The following is a 19415-nucleotide window of genomic DNA, read 5'->3' on the forward strand; positions in this document are numbered from 1 at the left end:
CCCCCCCCCCCCCCCCCCCCCCCCCCCCGTGGGGGGCTGCCGGGCCCCCCCCCCCCCCCCCCCCCGGCCTTCCTTGGGTCTCCTGGTTTCTCCCAGACCCGTGGGAGAAACGGGTGAAGAAATCCCCTCTTCACCCCTCCCTGCTGGTTGGGAGAGGAGTTACTTCTGCTTGCTATGGGTATTTCGTAGGAATTCCCCTGATCGTCAGGCAGGGCAGGTTGCTTGGTAGGTGGTGGGGGCTCTTCAGCACTGAGGGCCTAACTGGAAGATAAGCTCAGCTCCAAAACACATCCTTCTTTTGAAAACATCCATGAAGGCCCTCTAGAGGCATGGGACTGAATCCCCCAACCTGCTCCTCTTTGTTTCCTTCACCTACCAGAGTGAAGAGTCTGTGGCCTTAGGTGCCTGCTTTCCCTCCTGTCTGCATAACCAGCTGCCACACCTGCTTCCTTTTTTTCAGGGCGGCACTCCCCATTCCCACTTCTGTCTTTCCCTCACATTGTTGCCTGTCTTTTTCTTAGTTTTCTCTCTTCCTCCATTTGGGAAATTTTGGTTCTATTTGGTTCTGCTGCTCTTCGAGGAGTGCAGACTCCCAGTTCCTCTTTGGAGCTTACTCTTCCCTTAGGCTGAATGGGCTTGAGTATCCCCTCCACATCACCCCTCCCACCAAGCCAGTCCTCTTTTCCGTCCTCTGGTGACCAAACCTTTTTCAGGGTGTACGGGGTGTATGCAGGTTTATTGAGGGGAGGGGAGCAGAATGAGGTCTGATGAGCCGAGTGGAGCCTGGTGACTTAGGGCTGAGGCCTTCCCTACAGGGTGAGGAGGGGCCCCCCAGCCTGGAGTACATCCAAGCCAAGGATCTGTTTCCCCCCAAGGAACTAGTGAAAGAGGAGGAGAATCTGCAGGTAAGGAGGAGGTGGGGGCCCAGGGTGGGTGGAGCTCTCTGCCAAATTAAAAACACCTTTCCTTCCCTCCCCCTAAACAACATCTCCAAAGGGATCCAGTACTGGGGCTTTGGCTTCCTGTTTCCGGGTCTCTTGAGGGAGGGGAATCTGTCTGTACTTGCGTTGTGGAGCCTTTGGCCCCAGGGAAGGAAAGGCAGCTTTCCTGTGCAGCTGTTGCCTGGTGCTGTTACTGTGGAGAGGATTCTTCTGTTTTGCCTTGGTCCAGCTTTTCCAGAGGGGATCCCATGGGTCAGGGTTGGGGAGGGGAACGGAGGGGTGGACTGAGGGTTCCTCTGGAACTCTCCTCTTCCTGGACTGAGGGTTCCTCTGCCCCTCGACAGGTGCCCTTTACAGTGCTGCAGGGTGAGGGAGTGGAGTTCCTGGGCCGGGCAGCCGATGCCCTCATTGCCATCTCCAACTACCGGCTGCATATCAAGTTCAAAGATTCTGTCATCAACGTGAGTTTCTGTCTTGTTCTCCCACACCCAAGGCAGAATCCCTGCCTGGTTCAAGGTGAGATTGCTCCAGTGCTGGTCTTGATCCTGTCTCCAAATGAAGTTGGGGTTCCCTTCTTTTTCTTGCTAACTTTTTGCTTTCCTGCTATGGGTCTGTCTTTCTGCCTCTCCCTTCTTCTTCCCTCCCCTCTTCTCTCTTTCCTTTACTCTGTTGCTGACCCTTCTAAGGGGGCACAGTGGCATTGTTGGGAAGAGTGCCACTTACAACTGTGTGACCTTGTTTAAATCACCCAAGGCTTAATTTCCCCCCGAATAATTTGGCCTGAAAATATCTGCCTTGTGGGGTTCTTGTGATTATTCTTTAAGGTCACATAGGTAGAGGACCCCGCATAGTTACCAGGCACTCAGCTGGCCCTCAGTTAGTGTCAGCTTCCTTCCTTGTGTGGCTACATCGGCATCTAGGCTGGGATGGGCACGAGGAGTGACAGGAGCTGAGCTTTAGTTTGCCCTTCCTCTAAAGGTCCCCCTCCGGATGATTGACACTGTGGAGAGCCGTGATATGTTCCAGCTGCACATTGCCTGCAAGGACTCCAAGGTGGTGAGGTGAGAACAGTGGGGCTACACTCAGGTCCTGTGGCCCTGGTCCTGCCCAGACCTCTCTAATGCAGGGTTTCTCTGGAGCAAGAAGGAAAAATACTGTCTCACTTTCCCGAGAAAAGGTAGAAACCCTCTCTTGCTTGGGAGGTCAACTTCCTGACCCACAGTATCTTGATCTGAAAAAATGGGGATAACGTATAGCTCATGGAGTTGCCATAGGGATTAAACAGGGTAGTGAAGGTGAAGGCACCTAGGGTTGGCATTGTGGGTTGATTTATTAATTCACTTAACATACATTTATTGACCCCTCTACTCTATGGCAGACTGTTATAGGCACTGGGAATATAACAGAATACTAGTAAAAAGAATTTCCTGCCTTCATGGAGCTTATATTCCAATGGGTAGTTACCAGCAGTAAATAATGAGTAAAATATGTTAAATGATAGTAAACGTAAAGGTGAAAAGTAAAGTGGGGAGAGGGAATACGGAGTGCTGTGGGGGTAGAGTTGTAGCTCTAAACAATAGGATCAGAGAAGGTTGCATTGAAAAGGTGACATTTGATTTAAGACCTGAAAAAAATGACCATGTAGATATTTGAGTGAAGAGGATGGCAGACAGAACAGTGTGTGCAAAGGCCCTGAGGTGGGTATTTTACTTGGCATATTGGAAGAATAGCAAGAAGGCTCGTGTAGCTGGAGTGGAGAGCATGTGGGTGAGAGTAGTGGGATATAAGATCTGAGAGGTAAGGTGGGTGTCAGAGTGTCGTAATGACTGGCCTTTACTTTGAGGGAAATGAGAAACCACTGCAAGGTTTTGAGTAAAGGAGAGATATGATCTGATTAATGTTCTGTAGAATCACTCTGGCTGCTCTGTTGAGAATAGATGGAAGGGGGTCAGACACAAAGGCAAGGGCAGAAGCAGAGGGGACTAGTTAAGAAGCTATTGTAGTTAGCCAAGCGAGAGAGTGTGGGGGCCTGGCTAGGGTGGTAGTGGCCAAAATGGCAGGAAGCATTCAGATTTTTAAGGGGAGAGAAGACAAGATTTGCTGACAGATTGGATATGAGAGAAAGAGGAGTCTGGAATGACTCCAAGGATCATTAAAAGAGTGTCCAGAAAAAAAAAATAGAGTGCCCACTTTAAAGTCTGTCCTGTATGTGCTCAGGACTATAGGGATTCAGAAGGAGAACCCACACTGGCCTTCTCTTCCAGGATGTTGAGGTCTAGTTGCCAAAGGAAGACTTAACAGTAGCAGTATGCTATGGGAAAACTTACTGTTCAAAACTCTCAAGCATATTAAGACTAAGAGAAGAACGGGTCTGTAAAATGGAGTGGGCTTGGAAGGCTTCAAGGAAGAGGGGGGACAGGACTGTCTTCAAAGTGTCAGTAGGATGTGGCTTGGCTGAGAGGAGGCGTTATCAAGCAGAAGTGAAGAAACAAGGAGACAGGAATGGTGTGAACAGGACTTCCTGCCTGCAGCAGGAGTCATGAGAGAACATGGAGTACCAGGACATTCAGGGACATGTGGTAGAGTTTGGATTTGATGTAAGGAATGGTAGGGCCCCATTTGAAGGGATAAGTATGTCCCAAGGACTAGAGTTCTTGGGAAGACAGTTGTCAAAAAGGTAAATTCTCTTGGGTGCTGGCCAGTGTCCCTGGTCCTTCCCCAGGCCCCTGTGCCTTACCTCCTGCTTTAAATCCTCCCCTCCCCACAGCCTTCCCGTGGGCCTTGTTTTTGACCCTTATGGCCCCAAGGCACACCTGCCCCTTGCCTCACTCTGTGGCTTCTTGCCTTGGCAGGTGCCACTTCTCCACTTTCAAGCAGTGCCAAGAGTGGTTGTCACGGCTAAGCCGGGCCACGGCGCGACCTGCCAAGCCTGAAGACCTCTTTGCCTTCGCCTACCATGCCTGGTGCCTGGGGCTGACTGAGGAGGACCAGCATACCCACCTGTGTCAGCCAGGTAAGGCCAGGCTGTTTTATTTGGGAGGCTTCATATCTCTTGATTCTTAACCCTCCTCCACCCACGGACATGGTGCGCTTGGATGCTGACAGGCAGGCATGGGGGCTGTGTTGCAGGAGAGCACATACGATGTCGGCAGGAGGCTGAGCTCACGAGGATGGGCTTTGATCTGCAGAATGTCTGGAGAGTCTCCCACATCAACAGCAACTACAAGTGAGAGGGCAGGGGGAGGAGAACCAAAATACCAATCCAGACTCAGATCTCGCTGGGCCGAGTCCCTGGTTCTGTGAGAGAGGAGGACTCCTTATCTCTCTTCCCACAAAGCCATCCCTGGGGATCTTGTTATCATAGGCCTTCGATTGCGCTTGGTGACCCCATCTGGTCTCTTCACAGATTGTGCCCCAGTTACCCGCAGAAGCTCCTGGTTCCTGTGTGGATCACAGACAAAGAGCTGGAGAATGTGGCTTCCTTCCGCTCCTGGAAGCGGATCCCGGTGGTTGTGTATAGGTGAGGCAGCAGGGGACAGGAAGTAGGGAGGACATTTTTTATGCAAGAAAGAGTCAAAAGTGGAGATTTTGCCTGGTTGAGTAGGAATTGATACCCTGCAGGAAATGAAAGAATTTCCAATCAAAAACTACCTCGGGCTTTTTTCTTCTAAAGATGAGGCTTTTGGAGAATACATTCACTTTACTTTTGGGGGAGGGTGTGTGTGTGTGTGTGTGTGTGTGTGTGTGTGTGTGTATGTTTATAAAATGTTGCATTAATGTGTGTATAAGGTTGTGTGTGTAAATTGTCACATTAGAACCGGGGTTGGCCAACTATGGCCCTGTGAACCAAATCCAGCCTGCGGCCTGTTTCACGTACAGCCCAGTGCTATGAATGGTTTTTACATTTTTAAAGGGTTGCTGCTATTTTTTTTTAAACAAACCAAAAAGAAAGAATGCGTGACAGAGACAGGCTGTGACATGTGAAGCTGAACATTTATTGTTTCTTTACTGAAAATGCTTGTGGATCCCCTGCACTAGAACACTGTAGCGAAAATAGAGTGAGACAGATAGTAGCTGTGAGGTTTGGAGTTGTTCTGCTCTGGGCTCAGGCTTGTTCTCCTGCTGGGTGTCGGTACCTGGAGCAGGTGCTGTGCAGAGTCAAGAAGTCAAGGTCACCTTGGGAACACAGCATCCGAGAAATGTGTGTGACAGTGCTTTGTAAACTGTAGAGCCCTCTGGCTATGTCAAGGGCTTTTGGTTGTTAGTGTGGCCTGGGTGAATGGGTAGCCCCTGTTTGCTCTGGAGATCTTGGTCTGGCCCCCTAAGGCCTTGGCAGTAGGCCCGGGGCGGGGGGGGGGGGGTGGGCGCTGCAGATGGCAAGGGAATGATGTTTTCTTCCCTTTCATCAGACACCTCCGCAACGGGGCTGCCATCGCCCGCTGCAGCCAGCCAGAGATCAGCTGGTGGGGCTGGCGCAATGCAGACGATGAGTACCTGGTCACATCCATCGCTAAAGCCTGTGCCCTGGACCCAGGGACAAGAGCCACTGGGGGCTCCCTCAGCACTGGGAATAGTGATGCCAGCGAGGCATGTGACACTGACTTCGGTAAGGTGTTGTGGGCGGTGCTGACCCCCTGGAGAGCCCCCACCTTGGCCTTAGTGGCTTTTGGGGAGACCCTCCCTACCCCCCACCTCGTGAGAGGATGGGAAGAAGATGACAACACACAGGGTGCCAGGGTCTCTGCCCTTTGGGAGGCTGTAGGAGGACCGGAGTATCCAGTTGTCTGTTCTTCTCTGCTGAAAGAGCGTGTGCCAGGGAAGGGTGATGCTAGGCTGGCTGACCCAGGGTCTTCTCCCTGCTGTGTGTTTAGATTCCTCCTTGACCGCGTGCTCTGGAGTAGAGAGCACTGCAGCCCCCCAGAAGCTACTGATCCTGGACGCTCGCTCCTACACGGCGGCAGTGGCCAACCGGGCCAAGGGTGGAGGCTGTGAGTGCGAAGGTATGGCTCTTACAACCCCCGCCACGTTCCCCACGCACCCTGTCTGTAGTCGGTCTGCGCTCTGGGTGGCCTCGATGAGGAGGGGCCTGGGGGCAGCTTGTACAGTGGAAAGAGCCAGACAAACTTGGCTTAGAATCAGGACTCTGCCTCTTATCTAGCAGTGACTCATTCACTTCATCGGTCTCAATTTTATTATCTTATCTGTAAATTAGGGATGATCATAAAAATTATCAGCATAGAACAGCTACTGTATATTGAGAATTTACTGTGTGTTGTCATTACGAGTAGTACCATGACTATCACTCGTTGGTAACGTCCTCGTTACTGCTGTCCGCATGTGGCACCCGAGCATCTGGAGCTGAGTGGTCCCCCAGCCTGGGGAAGCCTGGTCCACGGGGACCACTCTCATCCTGGATGGCTGTTTCTGGGACGCGCTCTTAGGCTCCACCCTCATCTGTACGTCTACAGAGTACTACCCCAACTGTGAGGTCGTGTTCATGGGGATGGCCAACATTCACGCCATCCGGAACAGCTTCCAGTATCTCCGGGCTGTGTGTAGCCAGATGCCCGACCCCAGCAAGTAGGTGGTCCCCACCTGCCCCTGTTCTGTCCCCCCTTGTCTTGTCCTTCATCCAGTTCTTCTGGTTCTTAGAAGATGAGCTGGGCTAATGGGAGGTGTGGAGGTACGGGAAACCTGAGGGCCTGGTGCAGCGGGCCGGTTCCAAGAGCACATCTTCTGCTCATTGGCCAGCACTGGAACGGCCACAGCACACCGGGTTCCTTTGGTTTGGATCCGAAGTCCTACTTAAAGAACACAGAGAACTGGGGAAAGGATGGCTAAATGTGATGCTTCCCGCTCCTCCCTCGGTCCTCAGTCCCTTGTGTGCCTTGGGTCTTTTCTTCTTTACCTCCCTGCCAGATAGCTCCTGGCAGAAGGGCCCCACACTGGACCTCTTGGCTTCAGCCCTCCCTGGGGACTTCATTCGGTGTGGCTGGCGTGGGTGGCGGAGAGACCGTTGGAGCCTCAGTGCCCTTGGTGACAGGCTTGATTTCTGCTCTCCTGTAGCTGGTTGTCAGCCCTGGAGAGCACGAAATGGCTGCAGCACTTGTCAGTGATGCTCAAGGCGGCCGTGCTCGTGGCTAATACCGTGGATCGGGAGGGCCGGCCTGTGCTGGTGCACTGCTCCGACGGCTGGGACCGGACGCCACAGATCGTAGCTCTGGCCAAGATATTACTGGACCCATATTACAGGACACTGGAGGTACTGGGTGGGCTTGGGCGGGGAAGACCAGAGGGAAAGGGGGGTGGGGAAGGTGTTGGGCCCTCTGGATCTGTCTTGGGGATCTTATAGTATAGGACATTGGTGGCTTTGAGTCCTCTCCTAGGATCAGTTCTGCTCTTCCCTGTAGCTGTCAGCTCCCTGCCTTGGGCATCCCCTGGGGAGTAGCACACTGGCCTTTCCAGAAAGACCCTATGCTTGGCCTCTCTTTTCTGCAGGGCTTCCAAGTTTTAGTAGAGTCTGACTGGCTAGATTTTGGACACAAGTTTGGAGACCGCTGCGGCCACCAGGAGAATGCAGAGGACCAAAATGAGCAGTGCCCGGTGTTCCTCCAGTGGCTTGATTCTGTTCATCAGCTGCTCAAGCAGTTCCCCTGCCTGTTTGAGTTTAATGAAGCATTCCTGGTAAGTCCTCCGCTACTGGTAAAGCCTGTGACCCGGGGCGGGGGCGGGGGAGAGGTGGCCGAGGCTCCCAGGTGAGAGCTAGTGCGGCCTTCTAGGTCAAACTGGTGCAGCACACGTACTCCTGCCTCTACGGCACGTTCCTGGCCAACAACCCCTGCGAACGAGAGAAGCGCAACATCTACAAGCGGACCTGCTCTGTGTGGGCTCTCCTGCGGGCTGGCAATAAGAACTTTCACAACTTCCTCTACACACCTGGTTCTGACATGGTAAGTCCCAACCCTTGTTCTGTGGCCCCTGCTTGGAGAGCTCCAGGGAGAACAGCCTGAGCAGTGGGGAGAATGAGGGCTGAGAGAAAGAAGAGGGACCTGGACTGGCTCACAAAACACTGGCATGGGGCTGCTTCCCTAGGTCCTGCATCCTGTGTGTCATGTCCGGGCCCTGCACCTCTGGACAGCTGTTTATTTGCCAGCATCGTCTCCATGTACACTCGGGGAGGAGACCATGGATCTCTACCTTTCTCCAGTGGCTCAGAGCCAGGAGTTCTCTGGCCGCTCTCTGGACAGGTAACAAGAGTCTTTCTTGCTCTCTCCTCTCTCCACTAGAAAGGCAATGATTGCTTTGTGCCTCACCTCATGTTCTCCTTTTTTTTTTTTATAAGATATTTAAAAGCAACTTCTTGTCTCAGTTGAAGGAGAGACTTGGCCCAAGACTTATAGCTAGCCCGGAGGGCACTCTGGATGTTTTCAAGGTCCTCTCTTAAGATAAGATTGGTTACCTTCTTTCCTGGAGCTATCACCCTATGTGACATAGTTAAGCAGGGGAGAGGAGAACAGAGAAGAAAGGACTATTTCAGGAAGGTTTGTGGGAATGGTCTTGATTTATGTTCACTACAGAAGACATTGGGGTACTTGCTATCTTAGTAGTAGTGTGACCTTTGCTATATGCAGCAATAGCTTCTGGAAGCATCTTATTCTCAGGGAGGTGGGTTCCCAGGAGAGGGATGGTCTTCCCATTCTCCCTCAGAAAAAGGCCAGAATTTAAAGGCAGACATAAAAATTAAAGTTATCTTCTGGCTAAATACTTGGGGGAAATAGAATGGATGTTGGTTACATTATAAGAGTAATGCATGTTCCTATTTAAAAAAAAGGCGAGGGGTGCCTGGGTGGCTCAGTTGGTTAAGCAGCTGCCTTTGGTTCAGGTCATGATCTGGTTCTGGGATTGAGCTCCGCATTGGGCTCCCTGCTCAGTGGAGAGCCTGCTTCTCCCTCTCCCTCTGCCTGCCGCTTTGCCTACTTGTGTAGGCAACTGTAACTCTCTGTCAAATAAATAAATAAATAAAATCTTTTTTAAAAAAATCAAACAGTGTAAATGTAGAAAATGAAAGTCTCTTTCTCAGACCCTTGTCCCCACAGGCGTCCACTGCTAACACTCCGGTGCCTATGCTTCTATATGTTTATTTCTACATAGATACAGCCACACTGTCACACTGTCATGTAGAAACATTTTTGGGGCACCTGGGTGGCTAGTTTGTTAAGCTTCTGACTCTTGGATATCTGTCCAGGTCATGATTTCAAGGTCATGGGATCGAGCCCTGTGTTGGGCTCTGTGTTCAGCAGGGAGTCTGCTTGAGATTCCCTCTCTCCCTCTTCCTCTGCCCCTTCCTCCCATGTGTGTACATGCTCTCTTCTCTCTCAAATAAATAAATCTTTAAAAAAAAGAAACATTTTAAGATGCTGAAAAACAGAATCATACTTTGCATACTGTTCTGCAGATTGTTTTTCCCATGTTGTGTTAGGCTGTCACCCCTCTAAAGCACATATAAAGCTGTTTTATTGCTTTAGCGACGCATATAACAGTCTAAAATTAGAGTGTAGCATAACTTATATAACCAGTTTACTATTGGCCATTTAGGTGATTTCTGTTTTTTGTTTTTTGTTTTTTTAATTGTTTTTGGGACTGCTTTAACATTCTTAACTATGTGTATGTTTTTGAAAACAGTTGTGGGTAAAATACACATAATATTTACCATCTGAACCATTTTTAAGTGTACATTTCAGTAGTATTACTTTATATGTGTTACTTTGCATTTGTGCTAATATTTTTCCAGATAAATTCCTAGAAATGAAAATGTTGGGTTCAAAGCATATGTACATTTCAAATTTTGATCTTTATTGACGGAGGATTCTTAAAGTTAAAGTATAACTTAAGTTATTGGTTGAATATTATAAAGGAAAACAAAAAGGCCCACTCCCCCCCCCTAAATTATTGGTTTTAGCGTCTTGAGTCCATGGTCAGGGCCCATGGATAGGTTTCAGGAATTCTGTGATTTTCTTCCTTCCCCAAACTATGCAGAGTTTGGGTATAGGTTCATAAGTTTATTTTTCCAGGGAGAGTACCCAGAACTTATGAAATTCTGGGTAAGTTCTATCACTCATTTAATAATCATTGCCTTAAATTAATACCTAATCTTTCTTTTCTCTTCCTTTCTTTCTTTCTTCCTTCCTCCCTTCCTTTCATTCTTTCTTTTTCTTTCTTATTTTATTTATTAGGATGCTTGGCTGGCTTAGACAGTTAAGCTTCTGCCTTCGGATCAGGTCACAATCCCAGGGTCCTGGAATCGAGCCATGCGTTGGATTCCCTGCTCAGTGGAGAGCCTGCTTCTCCCTTTCCCTCTGCCTCTCCCCCTGCTTGTTCTCTCTCTCTCTCTCTCTCTCTCTCTCAAATAAATAAAATCCTCAGAAAATTTTAAAAAATAAAGATATTTTTTATTTGAGAGGGAGAGAGCAACCATGAGCAGGGGGAGGGGCAGAGGGAGAGGGAGGAGTAGACTCCCTGCTGAGCAGGGAGTCCAGTGTGTGTGGGGTGGTGGGTGTTGATCCCAGGACCCCAAGATCATGACCCAAGCTGAAGTCAGATGCTTAACTGATGGAGGTACCCAAGTGCCCCTAATATCTAATTTTTCAATTCAGTAAATGTTTCTTTAATACCCACTAGCTCTCTAGTACCGTACAGGTTTGTGGCCTGTATAAATGAAATAGAAGATATTAATCCTATTTAAGATATTTTGTAAAACCTATAATAAGAGAGACATAGGACAAATAGAGATCAGTTCTAAGTTAGCATCTAAGCAAATAAGAATGTGTGTAGTTCAAAGCTATTGGGAGAAATGAGAAGTTAGAAAGGGGTCATTTGGTGACTATTTACTTAGAGAAGTTTTCATGAAAGACCAGGCAGGAGCCTTGGCTTTTTTGTGTCTCTAGCATCTGGCTCGGCCTGGCACATAATAGGTGCTTTAGTAAGTGTTTAAATGAACAAACGAATGGAATTAGGGAGTTGTGAGCTTGGTAACAAGGTAGTGGGGAGGGGTCCAAAGGAATTACATTCATGAAAGATAGCTTAATGAATAAAAGAACCTAGAGTTCTTTTAAAGAACTCTAGAGTTGGTGGGGGTTAAGAAGGAGCCATTTTGAGGACCAGAAAGAAACACAGGATAGTTCATTGAGGGCTTAAACATTATCCTGAGGACTTTATTTAGATTCAGTTGTCAATAGTTAAGTCATTGTAGGAAGTCACTGTGAACTGGTGACAACGGGATTTTTGGAGAATGAGTCAGTGAGGTGGGTAGTTGGAAGCACAGAGATCAGCCAACACTATTGTAATTCAGATATGAAGAGGAGAGTTTGGAAAGAGAAAGGATTAAAATCAGAGACTGTAGAGAAGTCATTAGCAGACTATGGAGTGACTGAATATGGGAAAGTAGAAGTAAAGAATAGAGGGGACCTATCAAAACAGGTTCTGAGTCTCTGAGCTTAGAAACTAGGTGGATATTGATACCAACCCAAAGACATCGGGAAGTTGAGAAGAGTCAGTTTGGGCAAGAGAAGGAGAAACAGGCAGGTTGGGATTGAAATATTAGCAAAGAGAAAGTATACAATAGGCAGTTCAAGATGGAGTTGGATTTGGAGGACCAAGTAGTATGCAAATAAAAACAATGCTTTCTCTAACACCTGACCTGACTTATCTTTGGTTTTACCTTTCTCTAGATCAAAAATACCCTGTGTTCTGTTCTCTTTTCCACTGAAGTTCAACATATTCTGCTATATCCAGCTCAAATCTACCCTCTCTCTATGGCCCTCCCTGATCACCCTAGCAGGACAAGTTGTCTTTGTTCTAAACTCCTCATGCATTATTGTCTCTATCAACATTATTATTGCGATCATTAAAAATTTTATGTATTTAATATTTATTTATTTATTTATTTATTTATTTATGAGAGAGAGAGAGAGTGCTTGTGCACATGTGAGCAGGGGGAGGGGCAGAAGGAGAGGTAGAGAATCTCAGGCAGACTTTGTGCTGAGGGCAGAGCGCAACACAGGGTTGACCCCAGGAACCGAAGATCATGACTGGAGCCAAAACCAAGAGACGGAAGCTTAACTGACTGAGTCATCCAGGTGCCCCTTAACCAGCATTATTGATTAAATCTTTTGTCCAGGTAGGAATCAGCTGTGGAAGATAGGAGACTATTGATATTGTTGAATTTGGGTCAAGAGTACATGGGAGGTCTTCATACTCTTCTACTTTTGTATGTTTGAAAGTTTCCATAATAAAAAAGTAAAACAAAAAAAGGAAAAAAAGAGAAAAAAAAGACAAAGTTAGCTGTGGTACTTTTTAAAAATACAGATACCTGGTTCTCATTCATAGGTCTTAGATGGGCCTATTGTCTGTATATTTAGAAAAATCTATAGGAGCTCCTAATGTACACCAGATATTGAACCCCACTGGTCTGTTGCATTCAGTTGGTACCTAGCAGTGGACACGATGTTAGATTTTAAGATCATTTATTCATCTCTCAAAATTGTTTGATTGGCTGGTGCTAGGGATTCAGATAAGACAGTGCTGCCCTCAAGGCACTTTCAGAGAAGGAGATAAATAAGTAAACAGTAAGTGTAACAATATGACAAGTACTGAGCAATGTGCTTTGAAATGAATTGTTTAATCAGCTTTAAGAGGTGGGTACTGTTACTTTTCTCTGAAGATGATGAGGGAACTGAGGCTTAGAGAAGTTAAGGTCGCATTGTTAAAAAATCACTAAGCTGGGATTTGAGCCCAGGTTATGGGACCCCAGAGACTGTAATCATAACCATTGCTGTTGCCTTCCTGGAATTGTATACCACAAGACAAAAAACAAAATCAAAATCAAAATCAAAATTGATCACGAAAGGAAAATCATGGGGCACCTGGGTGGCTCAGTGGGTTGGGCTTCTGCCTTTGGCTTGGGTCGTGGTCTCAGGGTCCTGGGATCGAGCCCCGCATTGGGCTCTCTGCTTGGTGGGGAGCCTGCTTCCCCCTCTCTCTCTCCCTGCCTCTTTGCCTGCTTGTGATGTATCAAATAAATAAATTAAATCTTTAAAAAAAAAAAAAAGTAAAATCACACATAAGAATCTTTAAAAGGGGCACCTGAGTGGCTCAGTGGGTTAAAGCCTCTGCCTTCGGCTCAGGTCCTGATCCCGGGGTTCTGGGATCGAGCCCCGCATTGGCCTCTCTGCTTGGCAGGGAGCCTGCTCCCCCCCCCCCCCTTTCTGTCTGCTCTCTGCCTATTTGTGATCTCTGTCAAATAAATAAATAAAATCTTAAAAAAAAAAAAAGAATCTTTAAAAAACATAGTACATTTAAAAATCACTTAAAAAATCAGCCATATTTTAACTCAACCTTTGAGGAATTTTTCTGCATGGGCTGGACTAAGGCATCTGAAAATAGGAGTCTGATTAAGTCTCCATTGTTTTCTGGCAAGTTTCCCTGAAGTTTTCATTGCTCTAAGGACTTTTGAAATGTGTTAAAAATCAGACATTCTTGAAAATGTAACCCATTTGGTGTGCACGAATGCCTCTAGAACTCTTGAGTGCTTTATACTTGGGGAAGTTTCCACGGTAACTTTGGACTCCAAGGCATGCAGTGCTGCTAAGTGGTTGTAAAAGGCTGTCTTGGTTTCTGCTGTGAGGAAGGATTATTTATAATAAGGAAAGTAGTAAAAATGACAAGTGGTGTGTATAGTCTTAGTAAGTTTGATGTTGGCTGCCTATAGTTTGAATCCTTGTAGTGTCTCTGTAAGGTATAATTTATAATGATCATTTTATAGAGGAAGAAAGCACATGTCTGAAAGGTTAAATAACTCACTTGTAGTCATATGGCTAATCAGTGTCAGAACCAATATCATCTAGCTCTAGAATTGTCTTCCTTCTGTCTTACTGTGTATGGTAGAGGCAGCCGGACATTAGATTTCAGACTGGGGTGTAGTCCTGGCCGGCACAGTAGGTTTAGAAGGCATCAACATAAAAGGCACTGAAATCACGAGTGGCTGAGATTGCCCAGGGAGATTGTGTAGGGTAAGGACTAATAACTGCTGGGGACAGATCCTGGCTTCTGGAGGACAGAGTTCATGTCTTTCACTTTTTGCACAGTAGACTTGTTACAGTGGACATTGGTTATTTGTAATCGTAAATGTTCTTTCTTATGAACTCTGGCTTTGATGGTGTGATTCTATATATTGGAGGTGGTTCCCATTTACTGACCTGGAGGTGTTGTGTCTGTCATTCCAGATTACCTAAAACCAGATCTATGGATGATCTGCTTTCTGCCTGTGACACAAGCAGCCCCCTGACTCGCACATCTAGTGACCCGAACCTCAATAACCACTGTCAGGAGGCCAGAGTAGGCCTGGAGCCCTGGCATAGCAATCCTGAGGAATCCGAGACCTTCGTGGAATCTGGGGCAGGAGGTCCTCAGCAGACTGTAGGAGAAATGGGTCTTCCTTCCCCTCTGCCCAGCAGCCAGAAAGACTACTTGAGCAATAAACCCTTCAAGAATCACAGAAGCTGTTCTCCAAGTTACAAACTGCTTAGTACTGCAGTGCCCCAGGAGATGAAGAGCAACATCTCTGATCCTGAGATCCAAGTCCTGGAAGAGACGACGACACCAGCTCTAGACCCTCCTGCCCACAATGAGCTGAGTAGGACTTTAGATGACACGGAGGAACTACCTGAACCTTGTCCTGAAAAAGAAGCTGTCGGTGCACTCTCTGAAATGGCTTCCAACAAGGGTCATGGAGTTTGTGGTTTTCCTGAGTCTTCCCAGGACTCCGTTACAGGTGCCCCCCAACGCGCCCTGATAAATTCCATGCTAGGTGTGCCCTCCAGATGTGCTCCAGATCACAGTCTGGGTACCCTTTGCAACCCACTGAGTGCTACCTGCCAAACTCCTCCAGAGCCAAGCACTGACTTCCTCAGCCAAGATCCCCCAGGGTCTGTGGCAAGCATCTCCTACCAGGAACAGCCCAGTTCTGTGCCAGATCTGATTCATAAGGAGGAATACACTGGCAAAAGAGGGAATATTAGGAATGGGCAGTTACTGGAAAATCCTCGCTTTGGGAAAGTGCCATTGGAATTGTCCCGAAAGCCAATTTCTCAGAGCCAGATCAGTGAGTTTTCTTTTTTAGGATCCAACTGGGACAGCTTCCAAGGAATGGTGACTTCATTCCCAAGTGGGGAGACCACCCCTCGGCGGCTGCTTTCCTATGGCTGTTGTAGCAAGAGGTCAAGCAACAAGCAGGTGCGGGCAACAGGGCCCTGCTTTGGGGGCCAGTGGGCGCAGAGAGAAGGGGTGAAGTCACCAGTCTGTTCTAGTCATTCCAATGGACACTGTACTGGTCCAGGAGGGAAAAATAACCGGATGTGGTTGTCCGGTCATCCAAAGCAGGTCTCCAGCACAAAGCCTGTTCCACTGAGCTGCCCTTCTCCAGTGCCTCCTCTCTACTTGGATGATGATGGACTTCCCTTTCCTACGGATGTGATCCAGCATAGATTACGGCAGATCGAAGCAGGGTACAGGCAAGAGGTGGAGCAGCTACGTCGACAAGTGCGTGAGCTTCAGATGAGGCTGGACATCCGTCACTGCTGTGCCCCTCCAGCAGAGCCGCCCATGGACTATGAGGATGATTTTGTAAGTTTCACCACTGCTGTCTGTCCATTCATTTATTCTGTTCATCCAGCCTCCCAACATTTATTCATTGGGTACTTGCTGGGTGCCAGTGTATTAGGCGGTTGGCCTGTAGGATGAAGGACATAGTCTGAAATCTCAAGGGGCTCACAGTGTATTGAGAGAGATAAACTAGAGGGAGAGACACCTAGAATGATGGTCTTAAGTGTTACCATGGAAGGAAGCATTAGGTGTTAGGGGCTGGGATGGAGTGCAGGCTGTCCTGAGAAGGTAACGTTTGAGCTAAGTACTGAAGAATTTGTCATATTTGCCTAGGTAGACAGTGAAAAGGAAATACCATTCTCAAAAGCATGAAGGCAATAAGTACTCCAATGGGATGGCTTAATCAAAGGGGGAGGGTGTGTGTGTGTGTGTGTGTGCGTGCACGCGCGCGTGTGCATGCGCACACACGCGTGTATGTACAGGTGTGCTGGGGCCATGCGGGAGGGAGTTGGGTAGTGAGGCAGGAGCTGATACTGGAGAACTAGACAGGGATACGGAGAACTAGACAGGGATACTGAGAACTAGACAGGACACAACTAGAAAGGTCAGCTCAAGATCCCTTGTTTGGATTCTACCCTCAAGGCAGCACAATTTTCGGCCACTATCGTGATAAGATTTGTATTTTAAAAATACTACCCTAGCAATAGTTTGTCAAGTGGATGAGGCAGTTGAAACCCAGGTTGGGAGGCTGGAAGGTGTTTTGGAATAACCCAGGTGAGAGATGATGAGGACTGTCTAGGCTTCACTGTGTTGGGAGCTCTCTGGTTTGGGGACACAGTTCTGGGGAGCTTCTACGAGTTAGCTTCTTGGCTACTGTATCCTGTCATGAACACAGGTACTTCTGTTCCTCCTGTTAAGACATTCCCACTTGCCTGTTGCCTGCTTGCTGGGACGGGATGGTCAGGACTAACAACTTACTATTCAGGGTGATGGTTTAAAACAGGAGTCAGCAAACTTTCTTGGTAAAGAGCCGTATATTATATTATATATTTTAGACTTTGTGGTACATACAGTCTCTGTCCTACCTGTTCAACTCTGCTGTTACAGCACAAAACCAGCCACAGGCAATACGTAAATAAATGTGGCTGTCTTCCAATAAAACTTGATTTAAAAAACCAGGCAGTAAGCTAGATTTGGCCTGTGAGCCTAGTTTCTGAGCCCCTGGTTTAGAATGTAATGAGAATATAATATTTTCATGTCGTGATATAGCATATTGATTAAGAGCATGGGTCTGAAGCCAAAGTTAAGTTGACCCTTGAACAAATGCAGGGGTTAGGGTGCCAACCCCTCGTGTAGTCAGAAATCCCCATATAACTTTTGAGTCCTCAGAACTTAACTTCTAATAGCTCCTGCTGACCAGAAACATTACTGATAATACAGTCAACTAACATACATTTTGTACATTAGACGTATTGTATGCTTTGTTTTTATAGTAAAGTAAGCTGGAGAAAAGGAAATGTTCCTGAGAAGATCGTAAGAAAGAGAAAATACATAGTACTATACTGTATTTCTTGAAAAATATCTGCATGGAAATGGACCCATGCAATTCAAACCTGTGTGGTTCCAGGGTCAACTGTACTAGGTTTAAATTCCAGGTTTACTGCTTACTATCTCTTGACTTTCTCAATGCTTGGTTTCCTTATTTGTAAAAGAGGGATGACAATAATAATATACATCTAAGCTTCTTGGGAGGAATGAAAGAAGTACATGCATGTAATGTACTTAGAATAGTCCCTGATGCCTAGTAAACAATGAAGGTTAGTGATGGTGAAGATGGATTGATATCTTTGCCTTTTCTTCAGACATGTTTGAAGGAGTCCGATGGCAGTGATATAGAAGATTTTGGCTCTGATCACAGTGAGGACTGCCTTTCAGAAGCAAGCTGGGAACCTGTTGATAAGAAAGAGACTGAGGTATGTGCAGGCAAATGCATAGTTACGTAAGTATGGTATAAGTATATACTTACAAAATAGAAGTTCTCCTATTTCTAGCATGAAGAGTAGCATGAGTGACATGCTATAGACAAGAGCTCTCTCCTAAATGATTGTCTTTTTAGAGGCAGGTAGTGGCCAACTATAAAGACAGACCTTGTTGTTTTCTCCTGAGATCCTTTCCTTGTTGCAGTGTTGCTCTTCCACTTGGTAACAAGGACCTGGAATTTTTCCTTGTGCCTTCTGTTAGGTGACTCGCTGGGTTCCAGACCATATGGCATCACATTGCTATAACTGTGACTGTGAGTTCTGGTTGGCCAAACGAAGACACCATTGCAGGTAAGATGTCCTGTAGGATTCTGTATGGCTCATAAAGCAGCGACATACATGTATAGCTAAGTTGAGTTAATCAGCAAATGGAGACAGCTTTATAGGGTTTTTTTTTTGTTTTCGCCCAACTTTTCTCTTTATTTACTCATGTAAGGCCTTTTGGAGTATCATTCATTCTCCGCATATGGGCATTTCTGATGAACTCTTCCCTCTTTGTGCTTTGGCAGAAATTGTGGGAATGTGTTTTGTGCTGGCTGCTGCCACCTGAAGTTGCCCATTCCTGATCAACAACTCTATGACCCAGTTCTCGTCTGTAACTCATGTTACGAACACATCCAAGTATCTCGTGCCAGAGAACTCATGAGCCAACATCTGAAGAAACCCATTGCTACAGCTTCCAGCTGAATGCCAGAGGAGATGACCTGTCCAATTTTAGCAGGTTTGAAGGGAGGATCTGCTTCAGGTGTAGTTTTGAAGGTTCCTTGGTATGGCTCATGAAATCACAGAGCTCAAAGTTACCGTCTTGAGAAATCCTCCTTGGTACCATAGACTGGAGCAGAGGAATTCCAATTTGGCAGGAGGTCTTCTACTGGTGAGACCCTCACCTTGGGGTAATGGTCCTGGATCCAGACCCAGAGTCTGGAAGCTTAATGTTGAGTTGGTGACTCCCACTTTTCTCCTGGGGGGGGGGGGTGGTCACAAGATGATGATTTCATAGATACTGCCTGATGATGTGCCCCAAACAGCAATAGAAAGGCATATGTATAACCAAACTCCAAGTGATAAACAGATTCATCTCTCCACCTTGAAAAAAGCAGATTCTAGTATATAAGATAGGAATTCCTATTTGAAACGAACTATATCCTGTTCCTCTGTGCTCTGTGTCTGTGCATGAAGGCTCAGTCTTTAGAGGCACTCCCTCTAGTTGCAGTAGTGCTGTCTTTCTGTGGAGTTGGTATAAAGACTGGTTCTGCAAGTGGAGGTTTTGCTGTGTCTTTTCACTTGGCTCATCAGCCAGCATCAGTGAATATTCACTTTAGAGCGACAGTTCTAAGGAGTGAGACATTTTGGGGAGCAGAGGAAAACTCTGCTGGTGTTCCGTTCTAGCAAAAATCTGTTATTTGGAGCTGTGAAGGCAGTAAGTAGTCTCTGTTACTCAGTGGCAGCTCTTGAGGTATGCACTGTGAAGAATGAGAAGGGAAAAGCAGAAATGATCCTTGTCAAATATTTGCTGATTGTGCCCTGCCCTTTGCGCCTGACTTTTCCTAGTTGTCCTGGTGCTAACACAGGAGTTACACCTTGATCCTCTCCTGGCATGAAAATAAAACAATGGTTTTTTGTTGTTGTTGTTGTTGTTGTTGTTCCATTGCCCACTTCCCTAATGTTGTCTTTCCCTTGGCTGCTGCCTCCTCTGGGTCACACTGCTTCTTATCCTGAACACTTGACACCTTGAGGGTAGAATTTAGCATTTGGTTTTTACCTCCTAGTATATGCT

General features: G+C 47.0%; 1 protein-coding gene across 7 annotated transcripts in view; it reads left to right on the top strand.

Annotated features, from left to right (window-relative positions):
* The window catches only part of MTMR4 (myotubularin related protein 4), a 23899-nt gene extending 4638 nt beyond the window's left edge, over positions 1-19261 (top strand). For 6 of the 7 annotated variants that reach the window (XM_032871940.1, XM_032871937.1, XM_032871938.1 and 3 more), the window contains 17 exons: positions 816-905; positions 1286-1402; positions 1920-2002; positions 3794-3954; positions 4071-4167; positions 4348-4461; positions 5351-5547; positions 5813-5941; positions 6410-6521; positions 7008-7203; positions 7440-7625; positions 7721-7891; positions 8034-8188; positions 14222-15620; positions 17462-17572; positions 17841-17929; positions 18148-19261. In XM_032871940.1, coding sequence (XP_032727831.1) covers positions 816-905; positions 1286-1402; positions 1920-2002; positions 3794-3954; positions 4071-4167; positions 4348-4461; positions 5351-5547; positions 5813-5941; positions 6410-6521; positions 7008-7203; positions 7440-7625; positions 7721-7891; positions 8034-8188; positions 14222-15620; positions 17462-17572; positions 17841-17929; positions 18148-18325 — 3585 coding nt within the window. In that variant the 3' untranslated portion in view covers positions 18326-19261. The remainder of the gene's footprint in view (positions 1-815; positions 906-1285; positions 1403-1919; positions 2003-3793; positions 3955-4070; positions 4168-4347; positions 4462-5350; positions 5548-5812; positions 5942-6409; positions 6522-7007; positions 7204-7439; positions 7626-7720; positions 7892-8033; positions 8189-14221; positions 15621-17461; positions 17573-17840; positions 17930-18147) is intronic. The other variant, XM_032871942.1, reaches the window with a different exon arrangement.
* The last annotated feature ends 154 nt before the right edge of the window (positions 19262-19415 follow it).

The sequence above is a fragment of the Lontra canadensis genome, unplaced genomic scaffold, assembly GCF_010015895.1.
Source record: "Lontra canadensis isolate GAN:19392208 unplaced genomic scaffold, GSC_riverotter_1.0 scaffold43, whole genome shotgun sequence".
NCBI classification, from domain to species: domain Eukaryota; kingdom Metazoa; phylum Chordata; class Mammalia; order Carnivora; family Mustelidae; genus Lontra; species Lontra canadensis.